General features: G+C 37.3%; 1 protein-coding gene across 1 annotated transcript in view; it reads right to left on the bottom strand.

The window, feature by feature from the left end:
* LOC125244786 (proton myo-inositol cotransporter) overlaps positions 1 to 21,467 on the bottom strand; it is an 88,651-nt gene extending 67,184 nt beyond the window's left edge. Inside the window, exons 1-3 of the mRNA XM_048155034.1 lie at positions 20,513 to 21,467; positions 8,046 to 8,205; positions 5,760 to 5,968 (exon numbers count right to left, since the gene is read on the bottom strand). Of these exons, the coding sequence (XP_048010991.1) occupies positions 5,760 to 5,968; positions 8,046 to 8,205; positions 20,513 to 21,047 (904 nt within the window). The 5' untranslated portion in view covers positions 21,048 to 21,467. The remainder of the gene's footprint in view (positions 1 to 5,759; positions 5,969 to 8,045; positions 8,206 to 20,512) is intronic.
* Between the last annotated feature and the right edge of the window lie 5,985 nt (positions 21,468 to 27,452).

The raw sequence follows: 27,452 nt of genomic DNA, 5'->3' as shown, positions 1-27,452 counted from the left end.
ATCCGGGTATTTAAAGTGCACTTTTTATTTTTGGAATTTTCAGTGTGAACACATTACTTGCACTATTTATACATAAAAATGTCATAGAATAGTGCATAAGTACGTGAATTGGGACGCACCTTATGAGTTTCAAAGTAACTTGAATGTAAAGTAATTAGTAATCTGATTACTTTTTACATGCAGTAATCAGTAATGTAATCAAATTAAAATTTTAATGAAGTAATTTGTAATTTGTAGTGGATTACTTTTTTTGAGTAACACCCAACAATGGTCGCCTCTACACAAAAAACTCAAAGGAAAACTTTTCATTTTTTAGTACATCGTTGCCGACTAAACATACCCTCAGTTTTCTCATTCAGGTCAACTATTGTAATAGAGGAACAACATTCTGAAGAGAATCCTATATTTTTTAATGATTCTTCTTCTGCTTATGTAAATTAAGTGTACTTGTTTACCAAAGAGGAAAAGAGCATGTGTGAGATGAAATACGATACATGAAATCTGTGGGTGAATTTTGTAAAATTATGCAAAAAGTATGAAAATATTATTGAATTCTATATATTTAAAATACTATATGTGACATTAGCCCACAATGCACTAGAAATGTTCATTACTTTCAGGACAAAAGACAGAATTCTACTGTAATGTTTTTTTAAAATTATTTTTCAGCTCTGACTATTGAAGTAAAAGATAATGCCTTCAGCATTTTAATATTCAATTTGTCATTTTATAAATAAGACTTGCAAATCTTGCCACTTAGGGGATAATGAAGTCTGGAGATGAAAGCAGACGCTTAGATGCAAGGTGTTAAAAAGGTGTAACACTATGCATAAAAACACAGTACAAAATGTACAGTTGTACACATCAAGAAAAAAAACATCTACACACATAAATATCCATTCTCATTAATTCATTGATTCAAATTTAATGTGCTGCACATTAAAATGTATTTCCATGTGTATATATAACCAAATTTCCTAGAGGCATGAGCTCCATAAGGGTTTTATGAAATCTTTGAATTATTCATTCAGTGTGTCGTTAATACTGTCTATATTTCTTACTCATTGGAGAAGCATGCCTCTACCTACTTTTTTACAAAACTCCAAAAGTGTATATTCATACAGTTCACTGCAGATTCCAGTTGAAATGGACACTAGTGGCACTAAAACACCAACAATTTTTATTCCTTTTCACACAAATTATGATACAGGGGCAAGACTATCGATTAATAAAAAAATAAAAAAAAATTTCATGGTTCCTTTCAAAATACTATGTTATGACCTCATAACACTTTTACCATAGTGCATGATTTGTAAACAAACAAACATATTTAGATTTTTGCATCAAATAACCAGCTTCAAGTATGGCCTTTCTGCCATAGTAAACTTGATCAGTAGCGCACCTGGTACAGCACTGCACTTGCGCTATGCAGAGCACTCAATTCCTGGGAAATGTGTCATGATAAAATAACTCAAAGATTTGTAGAAGCAAGCTAAAATGGCATGGTTTCTTCAGCAAATACATTTTAGCTCATGTTTGTATTTGTTAATACTATCGGTTAGGTTTAGGGTATAGTTTAGTGTAGGTGGTCCGTTATTTTCAAATGCAATAGAGCATTAACTTTTAGCGGCATAGTCTACACATATGACAAATACATAATAAAACGTTGCCAAAGTCACATTAATCTGTTTCAGATAAAACTGAACACACTTTTTACTTTGAAAATGTCACAAAATGTGAAAGAAGCAACTTAATATTTCGTTATACATTTATCCAATAAGCCTAAATTGGAACTTTAGCATGGTCATGCTAATATTCAGTAGACTACAGCAGCACAAGTGTGAGTGTAATATTGCTTAATTGTATCCTTACAAATCAATATGGTTTTATTAAAAAGGCTAAGGAAAAAGGTCTTAAATTTCTCATTCCACTCACTCCTCTCTATTGCTTACTGTGTGTCTCTGTGTGATATTTCAGTTTAGCTGCTTCTGTCATTGCGATTACAGATGGCAGGTTTAACAGTGTCACCTCATTTAGACGATTTCTCATTACATTTCCCTTGATCCTCTCCACATCTACCATTTCCTTTTCTATTAGTGCTGAGGTGTTTCACATCAGGAACAATCAAAACAAACAAGACGACAAACAAAATCAGAACAACATGCAATTCGCACAGTACAACGCATCATGATTGCAATGCAAATATAATTATATTCTCTTCAAAATCTCTGTCACCACTGATATTATGTAGTGGATGTGAACTGTTACTGCTGATATCACTGTTACTGTCAACAGGTGTGGATTGAGTGGGGCTGGGCAGGTGTTTTCGATTTATTTTCTGTGGGAGTTGAGTAGCAGGCTTGTACAGAGGATTGTGGGATTGAAAGCAGAGCAGTGCAAGCGAGTGTCCAAACATTGAGTAAATTTGTTGAAATGAGTAATGTTACGTTTTATTTTGTTTTCTGTATTGTTAACCCTGCTGAAAAATTCATCATTGCTGGTTACAAGCATAGGTTTTGCATGCTGGGTCCAGCATGGGATGCTGGTTGATGGTTTGCTGGTCCTCAGCATGGGAAGCGGGAGTGTTGGTTGTTCAGATCCGCTCAGTTTTGCTTGAGCACAGCATGACTATGCTGGTCCACCAGTTAGACCAGCACTATACAACCAGCATACATCAGCCTGGACAAACATGGAATTCATGCTGGTTTATGCTGGATTTTTCAGCAGGGAAAACACACATAACTGAAACAGTATCAGAGAAAATTATTTTGAGGCCAGTATATGGTAATCTCCACTGTCAGACAAGGATTTATCAGTAACATTTTTACAGCATTATTTCACTGGAGCTTATTCCCCAGTAAAAAGATCTAGCTTTTGGTAACACTTTATTTTAAGGTGACTAGTTACATGTTACTACATGTACTTTCTATAGTAATAACAGTAAATTATGTTTAATTACAAGTAACTAACCATAAACCAAACCCTAACCATAACTCTATAGTAAGTACATGTATTACTCTGTACTTATTTGACTACATCACCTTAAAATAAAGTGTAACCTAGCTTTTTACTGGCCATGACTCCAACAGGAAACTTTTTGCTCTATTTTGCAAGCAATAATTAAATTCTCACATACAACTTCCTGTCATTAAAATCTCAAAAGGACAAGTTAACAGGATACTAAACTACAAAACCAAATCACATTAGCTGCTGATAGCTGATCATTAATGTTTGTTTAATCATGTTGTTTAGATAATGTTGTAGATAGCTGCTATATAGATAGCTTATGCAGGGCTAGCTGCTCATTTGATGAACCAAGGAATATATACCAAGATGGTTCACTCATATTACTGTGAATGAGATAAAGTGGAATATGGCAGAGTAAATCCCACCTTCTATATTAAAGAGCCAACCGCTGTTAGAAGCTCCGGTTCCCATAGAAACAGTCAGTGTCCTGAGACATGTCCTTGGGACTGCACATACGCATTCCCTGTTGATCCAGCATAAACATGCATGAATTCCATGCTAGTCCAAGCTGGTTTAAGTTGGTGGAATAGTGCTGGTCTAGCTGGTGGACCAGCATAGTCATGATGTTCTCAAGCAAGACTGAGCTAGTGTAGCTGATTCACCAGCACTCACTTCCCATGCTGGGGACCTGCAAACCAGTAACTAGCATCCCATGCTGGACCCAGCATGCAAAACATATGCTGGTGACCAGCAATGCTAGATTTTTTAATAGGGCAAGCAAATATGGCCACAGCATGAAATGACTTTTCTTAAAAGGGACTTCTCGGTTATACTCTGCTAAACTTGCATCAGCAATGGTCACTGTCATTTATGTTACTTAAAATTGCTAATTCTAACAGTAAATGGTACTTTTGGTTGCTGCAAACCACTGCCTCTCCGAACAGTCCTTAAGAACAATCACTGCAATCACTTCACTTCAGCTCCTGTTTACTACTGCCTACTGTCTCAGTAATTAACATTTGCCCACTTGAAACCCATGAACAGTGACCTTTCACATTCAAGTGGTGAGAGCATGACATCATCACTATTACAGCTGCAGGACCAGAAAATATATGTGTTTCTGTCAAAGGTGTAATCATCATGATGTCCATAGGGTCAAAGAAACTTTTAGCCTGGATGAAGGATCTCCTTTCTGATCATATTTAGATGTTCTAAAGTGGCTATAAGGTCTGGGAGACTATGGCTGACTTGTGATTGGTTAGTAAACAAGGTTGTATAATGGCTGATTAGGGGGTTGGTGACTTCCCATGGTTAGTAATTGGCTTCACCTACTGCCGAATTAGATTTGCTTGGATGAAACATGCTGTTCAAATACATGTGCTATCAGTAGTCATTTCCACCCTGCTGTGCCGTTGAATTGCTGGTAATGTTGTCTTCCATTGCACTTGACTATTATATGTTGACTCAAATGAATTTTGGTTCATTAACACCTGTGGCCCCTTCGGGTTTTTACTACTGGTGCGCCATGCATGTACTGTTTGGCAATAACTGTTTGGCATTTGTTCCTCTTTCATTTCCATTAATCTCTACAAGGTTTCCTGGATTGTAACAGAGAAAAATGTATTTGCCACAATAAGACTGTTGCTCTAGATAGAGCGTGAAAACAAGGGGCTCCTTCACCTTCAGCTCTGCAGAGGAAAGTGGAATGTATAGAACTCTTCAGCCAGTAGTTAGCGACCTTTGAATCAGAGGTAATTAAGGACAGAATCAATCTACTTTCCAAGATCCTCTTGTCCCTTGACATCTGCATTTCGCAAGCTTTTTTTATTCTGTGTGAGATGTGCTGCCACATCTTCGATAACTTTGAATTGTTTTTCTTGTTGCTTTCATAAGGATGAACATGCTTTGACACTGAGGATGCCAAGATGCTGTACTGTAGGTTGCTAGTAGGAATTCCTACTCAACTGCAATATCCAACTGTATCAGACAACACAATCCTGCAATCCTATTTGTAGTTGCTATGGTTGACAACTGAGACTACTGGAACCAAATGATTTTCAAAATATTTGATTCCATTAACTGCTCTTGGTCAGCATTCTTTGACCATTGCACATGAAACACTGTACCAAAATACTCTGTAACACAGGAGTGTCCAACCCTGCTTCTGGAGGGCCACTTACAACAGTGTTTAGCTCTGGCTCTAAATAAATACACCTGAACCTTCTGAACTAATCAAGGTCTTCAGGATCAACAGAAACTTCCAGGTGTGTGCAGGAAAGTGGACCTCCAGGAGCAGAATTGGACAGCTTGTTGTACCAGAATACTGGGACTGCATCTCTACTGAATATATACAGTGCTACTGCACAATGCTTAACAAATAAGCCTTATAGGTCAGTTCTTTTTTAAAGAATTGGTTAAAAAGACTCAACTCATTAGTAATCGGTTTGAATCAGTCCAATGACTGATTCACTAAATGAATCAGAGCAGTTTTAGACTTATTGACTTATTGTGCATCCCTATTGGTCACCGCAACTTTGTCACATTTGTAGCAGTTTCTGATGCTTATTTCATCTCAATTCACCAACTTCCATTTAAAACAAATGACTTCCAGGTGCATTGATGCTGCAAATCGCTGTAAATGTGAAAGCTTCTTAAGTTTGCCAATATCCACATGGTGTTCTCTTGTGCACTTGAGTACTTTCCATAATTTAATGAAACCAGTGAACTGAGACTATATTTGTGTTTCTTTGAGCTACTTGCATGTGAGAGTGCTTGTAAGACTATTTTCCCACCTCCTCCGCAGTCCTTTTCCTCCTCTTCAATGCTGCTTTTGATAGTATCATACTCCTCATCAATGTTCTGGTTGCCACGGATTTGGCTGAGCACGCGCCGAGCCTTTTGGGTAAGACCTTTCTGGATGAGCCAGCGAGGACTCTCTGGTAGGAAGAGGAACCCTAGGAACTGCAGCAATGCAGGGACCACTGACAGACCCAGCATATATCTACACAGAAGAAAAAGAAACAATCCATTAACAGAGGATGTAAGAAATTAGAAGAAAAAAATAATTGTTTCTGTTTCAGTCATGTATCCTCAGCTGCTGAAAGATTACATGGTGCCTACGCTTTGTTGATAGTTTATTTTTAAAAAACTGCATCTGATGTGAACAGAACATGACGTTAATGGTAGGGTTGGATGGTATGAACTAAAGAATTCATTTGGAAAATTGGGCAACACTTTATTACAACAGTCGACTTTAGGCATTCTGGTAATTATGAGTAAAATTGTAACTACATGTCAACTAACTCTTATTAGAATTTTAATAGACTGTCTGCTTAATATATGCTAAGACTTTATTTTGATTGTCCCCCAACAGACATTCTACTGACTTAAGTGTATTTGCAAGTATGTGTCAACTTATTCTACTAACCCTAACCTAACACTCTAATGTTGACATGTAGTTTCAAATCAATGAGAGTTAGTTGACATGTATTTGTGAAGTTAGTTATTTTTAGTATGTCTAAAGTGGACTCTTTAAGCCTGATTTCTCCCAAGGTTTTTTTTTTCTCCATTTTAACACCTATTTGCCACTTGTTTGCCACCTGATGTCACCTGATGGAGTTTGGGTTCCTTGCTGCCGTCGCCTTTGGCTTGCTTAGTTGGGGACACTCAACATTTGATATTCAATAGTATTCTTGACATTTATTCAACAGTGCTTCTGATCTGCCTGCATTGACACTATTATTTAAAAGCTGCTGTGCAGCCAAATTATGTACCAGCTATCAATGTAAAGCTTGACTTGACTTGGACTTGACTTGAAATTAAGTTTAACCGGGAAATATGTTTTCTTGTTTTAAAAAATACATACATACTACTACACTATTATGAGACCAGATAAATCAATCTAAATTTAGTAAGATTTAGGCAAAAAACAACAACAAAAAAAAACAAAGAAAATAATAATATTAAATCCAATGGGGTAAGAGCATTCTCTGTAAACATATACATAGTTTACATATTTAACAATTTACAATAAGGAGTCATTTGTTAACAATAGTTAATGCATTAACTAATATGAACTAATAATGAGCAATATATTAACCTTTGACAATGTTAGTTAAAAAAAGTTCACGTATATGTTAGTTCACAGTGCATTAATATTAATAGATACAAATAAACATTCAAAACATTCATTTTTAGTTCAAATTAACAAATGTACTGTAGTTAACTAATGTTAACAAAAGAAACCTTATTGTAAAGTGCTACCCATATTTTAGGTTTGTGCTTAGTATTTCTGAGTAAATTAATCAAATTTTAGATCTTTACTAGAAATATCTTCCAGTTAAGACAACTTGGTCTAATGAAAAGTTATAATAACTTGTACAAGATGACTCTTCATCAGAGTTTGTAGTTCGGTCATACTAAACCTTACCACACAGTCTAAACATCAAACTTAATGTCTATAATAAAATAAATAAAGCAAAAACAGTCTTAACTTTTTGTATGAACCTAGCCATCCTTTGCATCTTTATTTAACACAAATTATCATGAGAATGTGTTGGGTAGGCAGTAATCCCTTCATTTACATAGAGTGATTTGTGGTTTTGATGCTGGGGAAGATAAAAGTAAATTAATGGCAACATTTCCATCAAGAACACATTCATAACATTTTCTTTCCCAGAGCAACAGCTGCACATTGTGCAGAGGATATTTTACAGCTGGTGTAACATTTATTTTATATTGTTTTGAGGGTTTATTGTGACAGGCTACAGAGAGTGAGAATGATATGATTTACAGGATCTGCCCTACAGGATGATTCTTTCCAGTAGAGTTGATGTTCACATCACACAGAGGTAGACAAATCCACACAGTGAATTCATTCTCTCATCACGCTAAATTCAGACTTCAAGCTCACATCTTAGTCATTACTTTTGCCATGGTGCTGTAGATTGTGAACATCATAGAAATCATTAAATTCTACTAATTCTCAAAAATAAAAGATAACTGCATTTAACACCACAGCAAAGAAACAAGACAAATTCTAGATTCAATGCAAAACCCAAATACTTGGATGCTCCTACCTCCAACCTCCATGCTGCATGTAACTGAAGGCCCCATCGATGAGGCTGGCTATGAATTGGCCTGCTGTGATGAACAGCGTGTTGATGGTGACCAGGCGTCCTCTCAGGTGTGGTGGCGAGGTTTCAGCGATGTACACAGGAATGGTCATGGACCCAATACCTGAACAGATGTATATACAGCAGTAAAATATTGGTTATTTTCCATTTGGTTTGGCATCTTTCCATAAACTGCTCACATTCCACAGATGTGAAACTAATTATAAGACATTACAGTGCAGTATGTTGACCCAGCTGTTTTTTTGGGAGGGGATGATCGTGGACATAAGCAGTAATGGTTTTAAAACATTAATTTGATAATCAAATTTTAGTGCCTGTCATGACAAAGAGTTATATGAAGAGTATATACAAAGAAAATGATTTCAACAGAGTATACTGTATGGAATGGATGGAAGAAGTAAAAAAAACAAAAACAAAAAAACAAAAACATGGTTAAGCACAAAATCCTTTCCTACATACGTTTGTCTTTTATTACAAAGGTTTGTTTTAGAAATCTCTCCTGTGGTTAGATAGCATTGTTCCCAAAGCAAAAACACACAAGCACCTTAGGAACAAGTCACCCAAAAATAAAAATTCAATTCTTTACTTAACTTATTGCTCCAAACTCATATGACTTTCGTTCTTCTGTGGAACACAAAATGGGAGATGTTGAAGAATGTACTGCCTGCCCTTAATGAAAGTGAATGGGTATTGGGGCTGTTGAGCTCCAAAATGAAACAAAAGCACCAAAAACATTTGATATAGTATATAGTATAGTATAGTATATAGTATCTCATATTGTTTGTACACTATATTCCACAAGTTCTGAAGTTATTATTTTTTTTTTGTTGTATTTTTTGAGGTTGACAGCCCAAGCTCCATTCACTTTTATTATAGCCAGTATATTCCTAACTAATTCATTTCAGTCATTTTGTGTTCCACCCAATAATAATAATAATAATAATAATACGGATTTAGAATGGCATAGGGGTGTAACATGTATAGTTTTGGTTTCCTTTTCACTGTGTTCTGTTCCAGTTTTGCCTGCCTGACTTCATAGTTAATTTCCCTGGCTGTTAATTAGTTTCCACACACCTCTCTATTCACCTTGATTACATGTATTTAAGCCCTGAGTTTCATTCTGCTCCTTTGTTCGCTATTGTCAAAGTTTGGTTATGAGTTACATTTTTCATGTGATTCTCCTGTGCGTTCCCTTTTTGAACTTGTTTCTGTACTCCTTCTTTGTGTGTTTTATTACAGCCATACGTAACAGAAGACCAGACCTAGAATAGATTTGTATTGTATTTTTCCTCTCCCCCCTCACATATGGACCTACCTGCCTTGAGCAGAAGGGCCACTCCCTGGAGGACCAGATCTGAAATGCCTAACCCACTATCCAGACCTCTTGCTCTGTGCTTTTTACATCTCCAGCCTTATCTCCAGATCCAAGGCAGGCCTACCAAGGAATGGTCCTAGAGAGAATTTCGCCACATTTGTGGAGTAGGTGCTGGTGAACAATGGATCGGCGTTCACCATCTGAGCCCAGCCAGCCACCACCCACACACTGCAAGGAGTGAACGCCAGAGCTCACCGCAGACAGTGAGCCCCAGCCTGCCACGATGCCACATTGCCTTTCCTGCCTCCTCTTCCAAAGTCAGCCAGTCCGTCAACTCCCCCTCTGCTGGTTCCCGTTAATTCCAAGATGCTGCTTGGATGTGACTCGGATCTTCTGGTCAACAGCTCCGCCTTGGAAAGAGGATCCCCTGACACCGCCTCCAGTTGTCCTGAGTCCATCGATCCATCTGGGCTCCTGTCGGCTACACCTTGGACCATCGTCCTTACAGCTGCACCGGGTTCCCTCATCCCTCTGGCTTTGCACTGGTCAAACGCCACCACAGACTTATGGGCCTTCAGCTACGCTTTGTCCTTCCACACCTTTGACTCAATTGGGCTCTGCCTTACCTCCGGCTCCGCCTTGGTCCTCAGTCACACCGGCTCCGCCTCACTCCTCTGGCACCCTGGCTCCACCTCTGACGTTCATCGCTGCAGCTCTGCCTCGGTCTCCAGAACCATTCGTGTTGCGTGGGATCATGGGCTCTTCAGGTTCACCTGGGTCTCCACCTCCATTGGCTTCATCTCCGTCAGTCTTCCCCCTGGTGTCGTCAGCCAAGTATCCACCATGGCTCCTCCCTCCCTTGACTCTGCCGTTTGCTTCAGAGTTATATTTTCATGTGATTATTCTGCATGTTTCCTTTTTGAACTTATCATTAAAGACCGTTTTTATTCTCTACTCCTTTTTTCGTGCGATTAATTACAGCCACACATGACAAAGGGTCAATACATTTTTTTTTTTTTTTTGAGGTGAACATTTTAAAGTTTTTTTAACATTTAAGTATAGTAGTGTCAAAAATAGTGGTAGATAGTAGTAGTAGTAATAGTAGTAGAAATAAATTAAAAGAAGCTTATTTTATTTAACATGTAAATATGAATATATGCATGCCAGTAATGCAGTTTGAATCTGAATCTAGTACTGCAGACATGCACAACATAATAAATCCCCAAACACTGAAAGCCTTATTACTCTGACATTGTCTCTCAGATCTACAAAAGGACCTCATCTTGGCGGGCTTTGTCAGAGGGTTACACGTAAGAATATGTGACATGCATAGTGAATATGCTTTGTGTGCCCGTGTTCCCTGCCAATCATGGGCTCAAGAGAACTATGATAATATAGCCCGGCCACATCCTTCTCATTCCCACCAATTACATCACAGATGTGTCACATTATGCAAATTTTCAACAAGCAAGTGATTTCTGGAATTGCAGGGACACCATAAAATGTGAATTTGCTTCCAACAGATTGGGATGGGGAGGAAATTGAAAGGTGATGTGGTGTGGCGGGACCAATGTTCACATGATATTTACACAGGAGAACAAACAAAAAGTACATGCCCACATTTATCTGACAAGGTCTACGACATAACCGCTCGCTATAAAGTCTATTAATAGCCCCAGTTCACTGTCGCTCTTGTTGCCCGGCAGACAACGTACCTGTTGCCATGGGAACGCCTCACTGCTTGCCTCAGAAGGAGGTTAATCAATACTGAGAGACGACAGCTGTTATTGGCATTACATTTACGTTTTGAAAGACACTGACTTCACATGAGTGAAGGATGTATCCTCCTCTCACGTAGAAGTGTTTGGTGCATGTATCCAAAATTGCTATTCACAGACAATCCTTCATTTTTATACATGTGGGAAGACCAATATATCATCACATGGAAGGATCATTCAAAATGACTAAGATGCCGGTGTGGAGCATGATACTCTCTGTCTGTATGTGGTGAAAACATTTCATATGTTCCACTGAGGGACAAAACATTAAATCATTTGCTTATCCAATGAAACCACGACTTGCCCAGTTGTCTCAAAGGGTCTGTTCCAAAACCTAATCTGAAAAAGCAGCTACCTCCTATGAATGCATCCTAATCAACAGTCTCACTGGAAAAATGTGCCTATACATACATTTCACTGCCATTTCCAGCTTAAATGAACACTAGTGGCAGTAAAACAGCAGCAACTTTTATTCCTATTCACACAAATTATGATTACAGATGCAGATTATTGATTATTAAAGACAATTTTCATGTTGCTTCTTGCACATAACTATGTTGTGACTTCAAAACACTTTCACCATAGTGCATGATTTGTAAACTACTACATTTTGACTTTTGACTTGCATCACATATGATGTAGTAAACTTGTTGAAAAGACAGTGTAAATGCCCTCCACATTCAAGACGGATATAAATCCGATCACTCAAACCACTTCAGGAAGTGGTCTGAGACGCATTCCAGTAAATACTGAACAAGTCTAAATGCATCTGGTTGTTGAAACCACATATGTAAATTTTACTCCTCCCAAAAATGCTAAAAAAATAAATGTGTGAGAGCATGTATAGGCTATATGACGTTATAGCTAGATATGACGGCTCTACTTCACTAAAACGCATCGCCGCAGATGAGAGTAGACCTATCTCTTTAGCAAGTCAATGAAACTGAAAGTAAGTCACATATACTTAACCCACATTTATGGGCCTGTTTACACTTGGTAACTTCATGTGTTTTTGCTGATCAGATAGCTATACGATTTATCAAAACGATTCCATTTACACTTGGTCAAGTCAAGTCAAGTCATCTTCATTTATATGGCACTTTTTTACAACACAGATTGTTTCAAAGCAGCTTCACAGTGATAATAGGAAAATTAATGGACAGATATTGTTTTGGCTTTACAGCAGCTCTAGGAGAAAGTTGTTATCAAACTAAAGTAAGTTATTGATTGAATCATTTCCGTTGTGAAAATCATTAATTATTAACTTAGGGGCAGCTTAAATGACACCTTTTAACTGAAAACAGAAGACTTTTAATGCGTTCTTGCCATTCATTTACATGTTTAGTTTATAGGCATTTAATGTAATTTTATTTTTATTTGTATGTAGTTTTTGGATCATTGTATTGATCATTGTAAGTCATTGTATAATTTACAGTGAAAAACCATAAATTGACATTTCACATTTGATGTATTTTGATGTAGTTTCTTCTTAGTAAAACCTAAACCTAAAACTTTCCTACCATATTTTTTTAAAGTTCTGGCCACCACAGCTCCCGTTTTTTTACCGTAAATTTTTAAAAAATTACCGGATTTTTCTTACAATAAAGACCGCAATAGGTGAGAGCACTGATAAGATCATTTAAGCCGGGCACACATTTAACGACTAGCTAAAACATTCTAAGACTGTGCTCAACATACAGCGATTGTTTCCTGCGACTGAAGCAGATTTATATACTTACACATGGAATTTGAACACTGACTGTAATCGCAGACTAAACACAACTGGCTCTGACTGGACGGCTTTAGTCTCATTACTTTTATTGAAGATGATTGTGTTTTGAGTGTCTGTGACTTACTTTCAGTTTCATTTGCAGCAGTTTGCGCGTCGGCTTGCGGAAGAGCATGTTTGGGAGGAGTAAAATTTATATATGTGGTTTCAACAACCAGGATTTAGACAGTTTTGACTCGAATGCATCCCAGGCCACCTCCTGAAGTGGTTTGAGTGATCGGATTAAAATCCATCTCGAATGCGTTTCGGAGGTCATTTAGACCTGGTCTTTTCACAATCGGATAGCTATCCAATCAGAGAAAACCCATAAAGTGACCAGGTGTAAACAGGCCCAGTTGTGGCCGAGTTTAAATAGAATTTTTTTGAAAAATCAAACAGCTATCTGATCAGTAAAAATGCATGAAGTGACCAGTTGTAAACAGGCCCTAAGTCAGAAATCCCAAATCCCAGAATGTTTCACAACAAGCTATTTTTTAAAAAATGGCTAACCGAAACGAATGGTCAATTAGTTCAGTACAAAAAACTATCACTAAAAATAGTTCCAGCTTGTTCAAAATAAACCAATCACACACACAAAAAAAAATGTGTGTGCTATATTTTTTTAGCTTTTCTAGTAGTTAGCTTTGCAGCTAACTCTGTAATAAATTGTGATCTTGCAGAGAATTATTACAGTGCTGCTGGTAACAAAGTTTACAAATACAGAATTGTAAACAGGAATAGTTCTGTCATGATTCACTCAAACTCAAAACAGTAGATGGGGACACCTTAAAAATAGTCCATATGACACATTACTATTCCATGCCTTTTGAAGAAACAAATCATTGACTTATAAATAATGACAGAATTAAATTTTATTGTGTGAACTATCCTTTAAAACTCGATGTGAAAGAAATATTAAAAATAAAGGTTACAAAGGGGGATTTTTGCAGCGATGCCATAGAAGAACCGTTTTTGGTTTCCCAAAGAACTTCAGTGAACAGTTCTTAAAAGAACCATTTTAAGAACATTTTAATAATCCAAAGAACCCCTTTCCATTATAAAGAAGCTTTTGTTTATTGAAAAGGTTCCACAGATGTTAAAGTTTTTTCACTGAACCATCAATGCCAATAAAGAACCTTTATTTTTTATAAAGTATAGGTTATTTTCTGTATAGATACAAATTATTTTCTGTATAGGTACAAATTCATCTATTTTCTCTGCACCCACCAGCCCCAAAAATCTGGACAATGATGACCAGTACTACCAGGGTTTGTCCAGAAGTAAATCCACAAGCCTGCCCAGTGACAGACGGCGGTCCAGCAAACGGAGAGCTTCCACTGAAAGAAGACGCTCCGAGACATCACTGTCCGATATCTGATATCTAACGATCCAAAGAAGAAGTGGTGAAAAAACATTTGCATCATTCTGTCTGTTTAACAAAAGCCCTCCTCAACATGTATCCTGAAGTAGAACACTATTAAGTCACTTATGAGGTTTTGTCTTGATTAGAAAGCTGCTTCAGAAGGTAGCTATGCATGTACTTCAAGCTGGAACAGCAATGTGTACAAAAAACACAATAAACAACTGAATCGCAATTTACAAGGTTGTTGATGTTGCATGAGAGTTAAAGTGTGAGTGTTATATTTCAACATTAATGGCCATCAGTAAATGTGATGGCCAGTAAATCTGCACTAGGGAATACTTAGTATCAATTCACTGATATCATTAGACAAAATAAGATTTCCTGAGTACAATACATTACAATATCAATATTGATACTCTGCCCTATGATGTAACAGTCTATGTTGTTTTGGTGTCTTGGTTATGTCTACTAAAGAAACTGTAGATTCTTTTGCTTTGGTATAGCTGCTAAACAAGAGAGCGAACTCATTAGAGTGAGACTCCACACGGAAGCTGTAGCTGTCCCTTATTATTAGTGACAGTGTCTTAAAGCAAAAACACATCCACTTCATTCGACGCCCTACCCCAGACACTCAACGTGAGAGGCCATCACTCTCATGGCCTTTCGCTCCACAAGGGTGGTGGAGTCATGGAGACAGCAGACGATTGCCAAAACAGCTTAGCTTCTTCTCTGATCACACCATTGCCTCAGACATCACCAAGCCAAATGAACTGCTACTTTACACCATCTGTGATTAGCACGAAGATCTGCACCCAGTTTGAAGGATTGTTAGGATGAGGAATTGCCCAAATCCTTTGAGACTGACTTTCTGAACACTGCATTAATGACTTGACTCACATACTGTATAGACTGAATAGAGTAAACACATAAATAGAGTGTGCAGTAAAGGAAGATTTTTCTGTCATAGCTATGCCAAATAAACATAATGAGCTGAGGAAAAGGTCATTAATTTGATGGTTTAACTGAACTTGGTTTTGCTCCATACTGGTTTTGTGTTTTTGCAAAGGTCAGTGTGGAAGTAATTGGGCTCAATTGCTTAAACCAGAAGTCAGTGGTCAATTATCAGATCAATGACCTTTCGGGAAAGTTATAAGACAATTTATTTATGAGAAATATTTAAAAAAAAATAGACTTGTAATTGCAAAAAAAAAAATAAAAAAAAATAAAAATAAAATACATTACACTATCAGACTTCCTGAAGACAAAATTTACTACACAAAACTTCACAAAAAGCACTGCTAGGGTGTTCTTGGTGGTTACTGAGGTGTTCTGGGTGGTTGCTATGTTTTTCTGGATGGTTGCTTTCTGTCAAAAGAGCCCCCTTTTTACCAAAATGTGTATTGAGTGTGTATTACTTAAAAAGTAATAGTAGCCTACCTTTAAAATTACGAATGTGGATTATGGTCCAGGGTTTAATGCTCAAATTGTAATTCTCTGCATTTGAGCAATCAAGACAGCATTAGAGTGAGAAAGCACCAATCTTCCCTAATGACAGTGTGTAATCCTAGACAATAAGCATGAGGCCCAAATTGCTCTTTCCAAATACTCATGGGATATTCAGCTCATTCTTGGAAGCTCCTTGTGGTACGCACATCATTAATGAGAAATACCACTTGAGCTAGTGGAGCTCTGTCAGTCTTACCACCCAGTCAAATCATGTGAATCCTTATGACTCTGTACTAATTGCCTGAGTTAAAAATAGTTCTGAATTTTCAATGAAGCACTGCATGAAATTTTATCAAAGCCTGTGATCTTACACACATTATGACTCACTTGGTATCCTTTAAGCAAAGCAATTAAAAAGTCTACAGTCCTTTAGAAAAATCAGCCACATTGAGCACAGTTTAAATAACCTGTGTGGATGTACTCAAACACAATTCAAAGGCAAAAAAGTCTGACAGACATTAGTCCAAAAAAAACCCAGTCAAAACACACACAAAAATATATAGATATGTTAATGACAGAATTTTTGAGGTTTGAGTTAGTATTTGGTTTCTGCATAACCACATGTGACCATAAAATCAGCATTCAACCACCAACTGTCTTCATTTATTTCTGCTATTTTTCAAGTTGCTTTTTATGTATAGATTTTGTTTTAGCCATGCCCCAAACTTTTAATTGCAAGCTACGAAAATCCATTATGAAAATAGTAATTATTAATAATTCTAAACAAAATTACATAAAAATATTATTATGGCAGATGTCAAGGAACCTTGATGAACTGAGATGATGCACTCAGAATAGGAACAATGTGAGAACATAATTGTTTGTCGTGAAGGAGATGGGGCCACAAGTATCTCTTCTGGGTCAGTGCCAACACCTCTGTGACTCCTGGGTGGTAATCCAGAAAACGAGAAAAAGCGATAGAAAGCGATAAATTGGTTTGGGCACGTATGTGCAATTTAGGTAGAGTAGGGTTGGTCTGAAGAAGCATGTCCAGTAAGCTTAGCAAGGATTCAAGGTTCTCTTGGTGGAACAGAAGTACTCAAGGTTGTGGTGGCCTGTGATGACTTGAAAGAGGTGATGGGGCCCTATAACCAGGGCCACCATTCCTATATTCCCAAGCCATCTTGATAGCCAACAGCTTGTGTTTATCTATATCAAAATTCTGGACTGCTGTGGACAATTTTTTTTAAAAGATAGCACAGAGATAGAGCTTAGGATGAGTTCCCTGTCTCTGGGATAGGACAGCATTGACCCCTGTGACAGATACATCGACCTCCATGATAAAGAGGAGCTCTGGATCAGGGTGATAGAGGATGGGGGCCCTGTTGAAAGCTGAGATTATGAATGAATAGCCTATAAAAAATTTTAAAGCTGAGGAAAAATTCTAAATCCTTGATTGAAGGTTGAGGCCAGAATGTGATACCTTGCACTTGCATTGTTTGAAACAATATGAAATATCCAAGGAATTGGACGAATTTAAAAAGCAGTTTTTCACTCATCTCCCCTGTGGATATGAATGAGGTTATAGGTGCTCTGCAGGTCCAGTTCAGAGTGGACTGAACAATTCAAGGAAGGCTTGAATTTTCAGGGGGAATGTCAATGCTACAGGAGATGGAGGGACTCTTTGTGGTGGTGGGACAAAAGAGAATGGACAGACAACCTTTAAAACATTGCTCACCCCAACTGCTCACATCTCTAGTGGACCAAAGAAAGAATCAGATTGTGATGAATTAACCATGGCAGTCCCAGGACAACATCTGCTGTGGATTTAACAATGATGAGAGTGTTTATCTGTGAAGGTCCCCGGGTTGGAGGTGAGTGATCCTGTTTGATGAGTAATGAATCCAGAACCAACAGGTATTCTGATGAAGGAAAAGAGAGGGAACTGATTTTTTTTTTTAGTTGAATTTGAAGTGTAGAGAGGAGTGATTGGGCTATAAAATTTCCTACTGTGCTGGGGTCTATGAGGGTAGGAGTATGGATAGAATTGTTGTATTGTTACTCTCAATGTGAAGGATGAGGTATGGATGATAGGACAATTAATGGTGTTCATTAAGTATAAACATAACCGCTGATCCTGTTTACTCCTTTGCTCTTCTGGAGTCATGCCAGGTGGAACTAATCTGCATTGTCTCCTCCAGGGAAAGCATCTGATGCTTAGACTGCTGCAATGAGGACTATTCACTCTGATAACTGGTATACAGCTTGTAAGGGCATGCTCTTAGTAGGTTACCCACACAAATTGAATAAACCACTGCAGTCCCACAGCATCATCCTTACCTGGGAGCTGCCTCTGTAAAGCAAGAATTAGCTCCTGATGATATGTGGTGAGGATGGCTGGCTCATTCCAACTGCTAGAGACTACTAGGGTGAAGAAGCAGTGCATATTCCACCACAGACAAGGTTTAGTGCCTTAGAAGCGATAACTACTCAGGTGAATCTCACAATGGTTGCTCGAACATCTCCCGGAATTCTTTGATGAAAGCACTAGCGGATTGGAGAACTGGACCACCTTGATCCAAGATAATCAACACCCCCTGCCTTGCCAGGAAGAACAGAAATGACATATGCCACCTTAGCCTTCTCAGTCGGGAAGTGGTTGGGCTGCATCTCAAAGCTTAAGGAGCATTGCAGAAGGAATCTGTTGCAATGGTTAGGAGAGCTAGAATAACAGGCTGGAGTGGCCATGGGTGAGGCTAAACATACTGGCGGTCACAATTTCTTCCGTTGTGAGATGCAGAAATGGAGAATGAGGGCAAGGACCAAATTAGAGCATCTCGGGTTGTCTAAATACATTAGAGAACTGTCTCATGGCACTTAAGTGTTTCCTTACTAAGCTGGAAGTACTTGCTGAATCCCACTAGGTCCATGTCTAGTCTTCTGTCATGATGATGATTACACAGGAAATGCGAAAGAAACCCACTCTTATTAATCTTGTTACAAAGAGGCAAGAGAACAAAGGTATCCAAAAAAGGTCATGTACAACAAGGCCACATGACAACACAAATGAGAAAAACAAACAGAAATAACTCCAATCCACCTTTTTCCTATCGAGCCTACAGCATTTTAGATTATGGGAGGCATTTCCAGTTTGGGGATGTTCCACTCAAAAATAATGAAACAAATCATCTCAAATCATAAGGTTGTGCTACAAATAATCCTTAATCCTTATCCATCAGTTTCACTGAATGAGCTGTAAAAATGTCCTTAATTTACTTAGAGAATAACGTAACGCTTAGTATTTTAATGTGAAGTGGTATGGTGAGAATATCAATGTCAAGAGCTCTTTTCGGTCGTTGCATTATTTTTCATTTGTATACCGCTGTAACAGTACAAAAAAGACAAAATATACTGCACATTTGTTGTCTGATCTCCTGATTTACAATGTATTTCATGAATAATTCACTGGACTGCTCTAAGAATCTGTTGTTTACAGTTTAACAGAAGTGACTCCCATAATTTGCAGAAAATGGTGGATAGAGTAGAAAGGAAGGTCACAGTAATGAAGTGAGATTTTTGGCAGAATATGGAAAGTTGTGTGTGGAGAGATTAATTAAAATGAAGCACAAGTTGCATGGTGATGCTCCAGAGCGGTGTCTTCAAAAATCTGTGAGAAATATAATAAATGCTTCTTTACGAAAGTGAAAGATGGAGGAAGAGGTGTAGGGAGCCTTTTTAGCTGCTGGTTTTGGTGATCTATTTCACTGTGAAAAGTCATTTAGTGCTTTGGAATACAAGAGAATATTGCAGAATGGCTTGCTTCCCACAATTGAAAAGTTATCTAAAGAGGAATGATCAGATGTTATTTTTCAACAAGACAATTTTCCTGCGCAAATTGCAAAGACAACCATGAAGTGGCTTGAAAACAAGTTCATCAGGCTCATGTTTTGTCCTTGGTCAGAGTCCAAATTTTAACGCTACTGAACATTTATGAAAAATGAACTAGGAGACATTTTTCAACTACTCATGAGCTGTTTGAAGCCATTAACATTGAGTGGAACAACACTGACTCTTCTTCCTGTGAAAAGCTGTCCGCAGGTTTGAGAAGCCTATTCTCCTGTGATGCTTGTATACACTGTTGAACACTGTTGGTAGACATAAAACTAGTGATAAAGGTATTTCTTTCTACAGTCCACAGGGCTGAAATTGCCTGACTAATTTTAATATATATAATTAAACCTAGGTTACATAAATTAAACATATTTAGGCTATTTAAAAGCTTAGGTAGAAATGGCTCTTTAAAAACTGCAGATGTACCACTTAATAATATTTTACCATAACATTATTTATATCTGCTTGATATAATCAATACATCTTAAAATTTAAATTGCATAAATCGGGAACACTTTAATAAGGTCTCAAGTAACATTAAATGACAAACAATAGTCTATATATATTTTAAAACATTTATTAACATTTGTTAATGTTAGTTAATAAAAAATGTTCACGTATTAGTAGAGGACGAGGTTAATAAATGCTGTATACTGTTCCATTGTTAGTTCATGTTAACTATTGTTGTAGTTAACTAATGTTTAAAAATTACACCTTATTGTTAAGTGTTAAATCAACTGATATTTGAAAGACAATACAATAGCAAGACACCAAACAACCTCATAGTAACTTTTCTGATTTCAAGAGCACATTGAATGCATCAGCATCGGTCAGGTGTGTCTCACTCACCAAGCCCAAGTCCTACTATGAGTCGTCCAACCAGCAGTGCCTCCTTATTAGGAGCAGATCCCAACACTATCCCCCCGATGGCGAAGGTGAAGCTTGCCGTGAGGATGCACACCCGTCGCCCGAACAGCCCGTTGAGACACCCGCCGAGCAGCGCAGACACCGCCGCCGCGGCAACAGTCCCGGACACCAGCAGCTCCTGCCACAGGGAAGTTATATTCATGTCCCTCTTTAGCAGAAGCATCGCTCCGGACACCACCCCGGTGTCATAGCCGAACAGAAAGCCGCCAATTGCGGAGAACACGGCCAGCACGTAGACGAAACCCGGCGTGACATCCTGCTGGAACTGTTTGCGCGCCGCGCGCTCCAGGTCCGCGGGCGCAGGGGACGCTGCTGAGGGACCGGCGCTGCTGAGGCTCGCGCTGGACGGAGCCTTGATGAGACTCCGCTCTCCATCTTCCGACGCTCGTTTCCTCCTCTCGCCCATCAGATTGCTCATACTACGCAGATTATAGTCATCGCTGGATTTGCGGGACATAAGTGAAAAACCGCAAGAATAAAATGCGCACAGTGAGTCAAAGAGGATGAACTGGAGAAGTAGGCTGATACGAGTCCAGCTTGATGTGTTGTTGTGTTGTTGATGGGGTTTTATGAATAGTCTGTCGAGTCTGACTCCTGACAAGTTGTGTCACTGCTCTGTTCTTGAAGTCTGAAGGATCAGACAGTGGTGAGAGTGAAGGCAAAGAGCTCAGCGTCATCGTGACGTGGGCATGGCGTCAAAGAACTACACACAAACACACACGTGCAGAAAAATACATCCATTGGCCAAAGAGCTTCCTCTTGTAAACAATAACCTCAAAACACTGACAGTAAGCCTAATATATTTAGCATTATGTTTTATTGTCTCTCATTAAAGTATTAATTAACATGTGAACACATAATATTTACATTATATTTTTATTATTATATTACATTTTTTTATTTATTTTATATTTAATTTCAATAAAATGTGTTGTTAAAGTCCCCTGGTGAAAATAAAGTCAAATGTTGTTTATATGTCTATCTGGTGTTTTTTTTAACATGCTTTAAGTCAAACCACGTGCAAATTCATAAGTCAACACCATTGCTGAGTATTTTCTCTTTAAAACTGCACACCAAAGACGGTCTCAAACCCGCGGCTTGAAATCGCTGGTGTTTCTGACGTCACAAACTAACTTGTAACCAATCATGTCAACGTGCCGGCGGGCTTTAATATATTAACTGCCAGCACAAGGGAGTGTCAAAAGAAGGTTACCCCGGTATATTTTTCTGTTGATATGAAAAATCGCGTAGATTTAGAAATATGGCGGGCGTGTGATGCTTGATGTTATGATGACCTATATGCCTTTCTCCACTGATGTTCTGAGTTGTTCAAAGCGATAACATAGTCAAGCAAATCGCTAATCATATTAATTACCGTTATGTGTCTGACATTGTAAAAAGTGATACCATTGTGCAGCATTTACCTCAGTAAGTTGACCAAGTGGATTTCGTCTGAGCTTGTGCGTGAGGAGGCGGGGCTAATTATCATATTCATAGATCCACCTATATTAAATGAGGCAAGGGTGTAGAGTTACATTCAAGCTATTTTAAGGCAATACGATTTTTTTTCCACAGGAATTTTTTTTTTAAATATGTAATTTTGGTGATCAAATATGTGTTTTAAGGGATAAAATTATTGACTACATCAGGGGGACTTCAATTTAGATGGTGCCATATGAAGCGCATTTTGATATTCACTTCTTCGACAACATTCAATTTGGCTGAGACTGAGAAAAAAAAATAAATTTTTAGGGGAAAATCTGTATATTTAGTCAATATTTATGAAGTAATTATTTGTAGTTCTGCGTAGCTTGTTTGAATTGCAATTCATTAAATTTCTCTTCCTGTAATTTCAATTTAACTCTCTGTGGAACATGTGGAAAATTCCAACCCTGATTTGAAAGGGAGCCAAAAATATTAAATTCTGGATTTGCCCAATGATGCTATCTACTTCAGTATGCATTCTGAAATGTTTAATTAATAAAGTGTCTAAATAAGACAAATCTAAAGATCCAAAAATCAATTAAATGGAGACTTATGCTACAGTCGTTTGGCTAAAAGATTTTTCTCCTAAGGAAAAAGACCTCAGTAATCTCACATGTGCTTCCTCTCCTCAGATATGCCAAACAAAACAAAAGTTGCAAATCTCAATATAACATTTCTCATCAAAACTCTTCCAAGACCAAATTATCTCAGCTATGATAACCATGTTCATTGAATATCTAATCTAATCCAATCATTATCTAATTTGTGTCCATTTGTGTTTCCAAAGAATTTTTGGAGACCTAAATGAGACATAAATGAGAACTTCTCTTCCTGAGTTATGAAAAAGTATGCTTTGATCAATACCGTTTTCCCATAGGAGCTGCTAAGATGCACCATTACTGGCTAATGCCAGTTTTATCATGTTTAAAGGTGCCATCGAATGGAAAATTGAATTTACCTTGGCATAGTTGAATAACTAGAGTTCAGTACATGGAAATGACATACAGTGAGTCTCAAACACCACTGTTTCCTCCTTCTTATGTAAATCTCATTTGTTTAAAAGACCTCCGAAGAACAGGCGAATCTCAACATAACACCGACTGTTACATACAAACAGACTGTTACATACATACAGACATACAAACTTGTGCAGTGGATATTGGTTTATAATTTGCTGTGATAGATATTAACAGGTTATTCAATGGTCAGGGGTCTCATTTATAAAACTGTGCGTAGGATCCCTACTAAAAGTGTACGTACGCGCAAAAGCTAGATTCTGTATATGCACAAAAAAAAAAATCAGATTTATAAAACCATTCGTACGCCAGAACCTGCGCACAAATCCCTTTATAAATCCCAGTCAGCGGAAGATTGTGCGTACGTGCATCTCCACCCTGTCTCCTCCCCGAAATCACCATATATGGAGCTTACGACGCCTAGTTTTACTATGCATAACCTCATCTGCATATCATTTCCATACACGTTCCCAACCACGTGACACCATGGTTAACACCGTCAAAGGTACAAGACATTGGAAAATATTAGATATGGACTATAAATGCCATTTGTGCCACACATTATATTGATAAAGATCATCCAGTATCCTCTTTATGTTTTAGAATAAATATATCAAAATATCCATAAAAACAAAATTGTATAAAATACTTCAGATAAAGGTTTTAGAATAGAGTTGATTCATTCATTTCCACTGGCCAAATAGTATTTGAATAGTTTTAAACAATTCAAATCAAATTTATGCAGTTTTGCTGATGAGGTGAACATATCTTTTAGGAAGTTTATAGGCTATTTTAGTGGAAACAGATTGGCCTACTTATTTATTGCAGTGTAAATACAATTGTCTGACTCGGCGCGTCACTGACAAAGGATTTTAAAAAGAAAACATGCAAATCTTACCGTTTTCCTCAAATTATATCCTTCAAATGGTAATTGTTTGAAGATCCTACACGACATCAACACCTCCTGCAGCTGTGGCTGTACAGTAAGATATTATTGGACCTATTCAAACTGGACAACGGACCGTTCGACCACCGAATCCAGCAGCGTCTTCCATAATATCGAAGTTAAGTGTGCATCACTGATCGTCATTTTTAAAAAAAAATATTTTGTCATAACATCTGCAGTTTAGTTTAAAGAGGAATTATTGTGCTCCCAGCGCTCCTCGCTGTCATAAAACAGCGTGTCACTGGAAAAGTGATCGAAAGTAGCACATCTACTATCTCAATTCATATCACTTTTGTCTCCAGAATGTGCGTACGCACGGCTCAAAGTTTGCTTAAAGGTGCGCACATTCTCCCGTCAAGTTTGTTTTTATAGATCACAACCTTTGCGCGGGAACTGGCGTACGCACGCTTCCAGCCCCGTTTTGTGCGTACGCACGCTTTATAAATGAGACCCCAGATCATTTTCAACATGGAACATAATTAAACTGTAATTATGAAATGAAATGAATGTCAGGTTGTGAATGACAATTAATGTCATATCCAAAAAAAAAAAAAGTTTTGTCAGGTAACCTAAAAATATAAATTTTGCCTTACAGCATTACAAAATGACCATCACATTTTCAGACAACTTTATACAAATAAATAGACATAAATATTGAATAAAATCTATTGAATATACAGTATAACACTGAACTGTAACAAGTGAACTAATCATAATAATTACACTATGTATTTGTAAAAACAGTTTTAACATATACTATTAAACATTTTAATGTCATTTTGTCATAAATCATTTTTTAATCTCATACATTTAAACTTTTAAGCATGTTCATACTTTTTAACTTAAATTTAATTGTTTCATAATTAACAGATTTATGTTGATTCTAAGCAATTGAATAAATGCATTTTGAAAATATATTTATTTAAATAAAGCAAAATACATGCAAATAGTAGGCCTATAGTAAACTATTCCATGTTTTTATTTATTTATTTTTGAGTGCAGAAATCTTGTTTCATGTATGACTGAAAAATATGCATTACATTTATTAGATTGTGTGCAACGTACAAACTTAGACTGAAATAACCAAGAAACAAGGTAAAACTCAAACAAGGTGTAGTTTAACTGTTTGGGCAGGAACACAATCAGTACACTGTAAAAAATGAATGTGATTTTAACAGTAAATTATTGTAAAAACGCTACAGAAAAAAAAAATTGTAAATAGGTTAACAGTAAGTTCCTGTATTACGGTGAAAACTGTAAAAGCTCTTACCAGACATTTATGCAATTTTCACTGTAAAATGCTGTAAAAAAGACAAAATCAATGTATAATTTACAGTCAAAATGTATTTTGATGTTCTGATGTTCCCACAATTCCCTGTGTGACACTCCACATTTGAAAGTATTTTATTTAAATAATCACGTTTCTTAATAGTTTTTGTTATCAGTTATGTACATTAGGGTTTTATGTTACATCTTCTGTTGTTTAATGAATGTTTATTGCATTATTTAAGTATTGTGGGTTACCATGATGGTGTTTTGCGTTTGCGTGAATGACTTTCTATATATTAGTATGTGCACTTTCTATATATTAGTATATACTTCAGCTTGTGGATAAGCTACTTGATGAACTCTGATTCTTCATGTGGCTTTCTCTTTTACCACCTCCATTATTATGGTGGTTGTTAGTATATGTTAAAAGTACAAAACAGATTTTAGTAGTAGTGTGCATTGTTGAATTTATTGGTTTATATTCATATTTCCTTAAATTACAGTTTTATACTGTACAATTTACAGTTTGTTCTGTAAATGAGTTTACAGTTTTTCTGTATTTTATACAAAATTATTCCAGCAACCACAGCTGCCAAAATTGTTTTGTAAAAACTACAGAATTTTTTTTACAGTGTAAATAGGTAAGTGGTGATGCTTGAGATGGGAAGAATATACGTTTATGGTTAACTTTAAGACTTTTGCTTATAGATACTGATGAGTGTTTACGCTTGTGCTCTCACACACACCTGATACAAGGGATGACTGGAGAACAACTTTGAAGGCTTGAGATTAACTTGGAAGAGGTTACAGCCAGGATTATCAATCGTTGCAAACAGGATCATAAAGTAGGTAAATTAACAGTAGTCTGTAGCATCAGATGAGGCCCGACAATGAATGAGTGCGTGTGCTTTACTGATAGTGCTGGTGATGATTAGGGCTGATGAGTGTCAGGTGTGCATGGTTAAGTGTCAGGGAGGATGATGGGAATTGTAGTCTCTGGTGAGCATGACGTCAGATGTGTGAGGGAGAGCCTGGCATGATCGTGGCAATGTGCATTACAAATGGATGGAAATTATACACACATTCATTTATTTTTGGACTGTATAGGTACATACACATTCTACTAGCAGATTTGGTTCATGTCCCCAAATTTGATTGGTCAAGTGCCACTGCAAGAGTGCCAGGAGAAGGCTTTTCATGGCAGTTTCATGTTTTGGTGAACTGTTGGCTAATTCAAATGAATACAATCTCATTTGTGAATCTTTGTAAGATCTGCTTACACCCCACTGAGGCTTAGGTTTAGGTTCACATTCTAGGAGTTATATAAAATCTCCACCTCATAAAATACTTACGTTGTCTTACGAGATCGGGTTGATTTTTTTAAATGTTAAAGTTTGTGTTGTCTCTTGCAAATGGAAGTGGAGCTTTTAAGAGCGGTTTGAATGCTTTGAGCGGGGTTTCTCTCACTAAAGAGTGTGGAGCAGGAAATGGAATATTCCTGTGCAGAGTTGTTGATCAAAACTGTTTGATCAACTGAAGTGCTAATGAATGGTCTTTATTTGCATTGATTCAAATACAGTAGGGAATAGCTGACATCAGATGCTACAATCTTTGAAAGATACTGTTTGATCCACTGATGTGCTCTTGAGAATCAATGACTTGAGTGGTTTCATACCACAGAAATGCCTCTTAATGACTTCATAGACAGAATTGTTGATAATGGCATATCAGTATTTGCTGATCATTTATTATCTGATTATCCTATAGCTACAGCTGGGAAAACACACACATTCTTGAGTTTGATTTGTTACAGAATGGCTAATCTGTCTTTTTGCAAAAGAGCTTATTTTGAAGTTGAGAGTCTTGATTGATCTCTGATCTCTTGATCCTTTCATCTCTTCCTTCTTAATGTTGTATTAGCGGCATACAACTGGCACAAGATCAGTTCTAGCTGCGCAATCAGTTAATTCAACCACATTTTTCCTTTGATGCAGGTGAATTGGTCCATCAACAGCTGGTTTAAAAATAAAGAACTAGATGTAACGCTAATTTTTGTAAGCACTGCATTAAGCAGTGGTGTGTAGTGGTCTTCAATATATATATATATATATATATATATATATATATATATATATATATATATATA

Source organism: Megalobrama amblycephala, linkage group LG14, assembly GCF_018812025.1.
Source record: "Megalobrama amblycephala isolate DHTTF-2021 linkage group LG14, ASM1881202v1, whole genome shotgun sequence".
NCBI classification, from domain to species: domain Eukaryota; kingdom Metazoa; phylum Chordata; class Actinopteri; order Cypriniformes; family Xenocyprididae; genus Megalobrama; species Megalobrama amblycephala.
The sequence above is the reverse complement of the archived record's forward strand: the minus strand, read 5'-3'. Positions and strand labels throughout refer to the sequence as shown.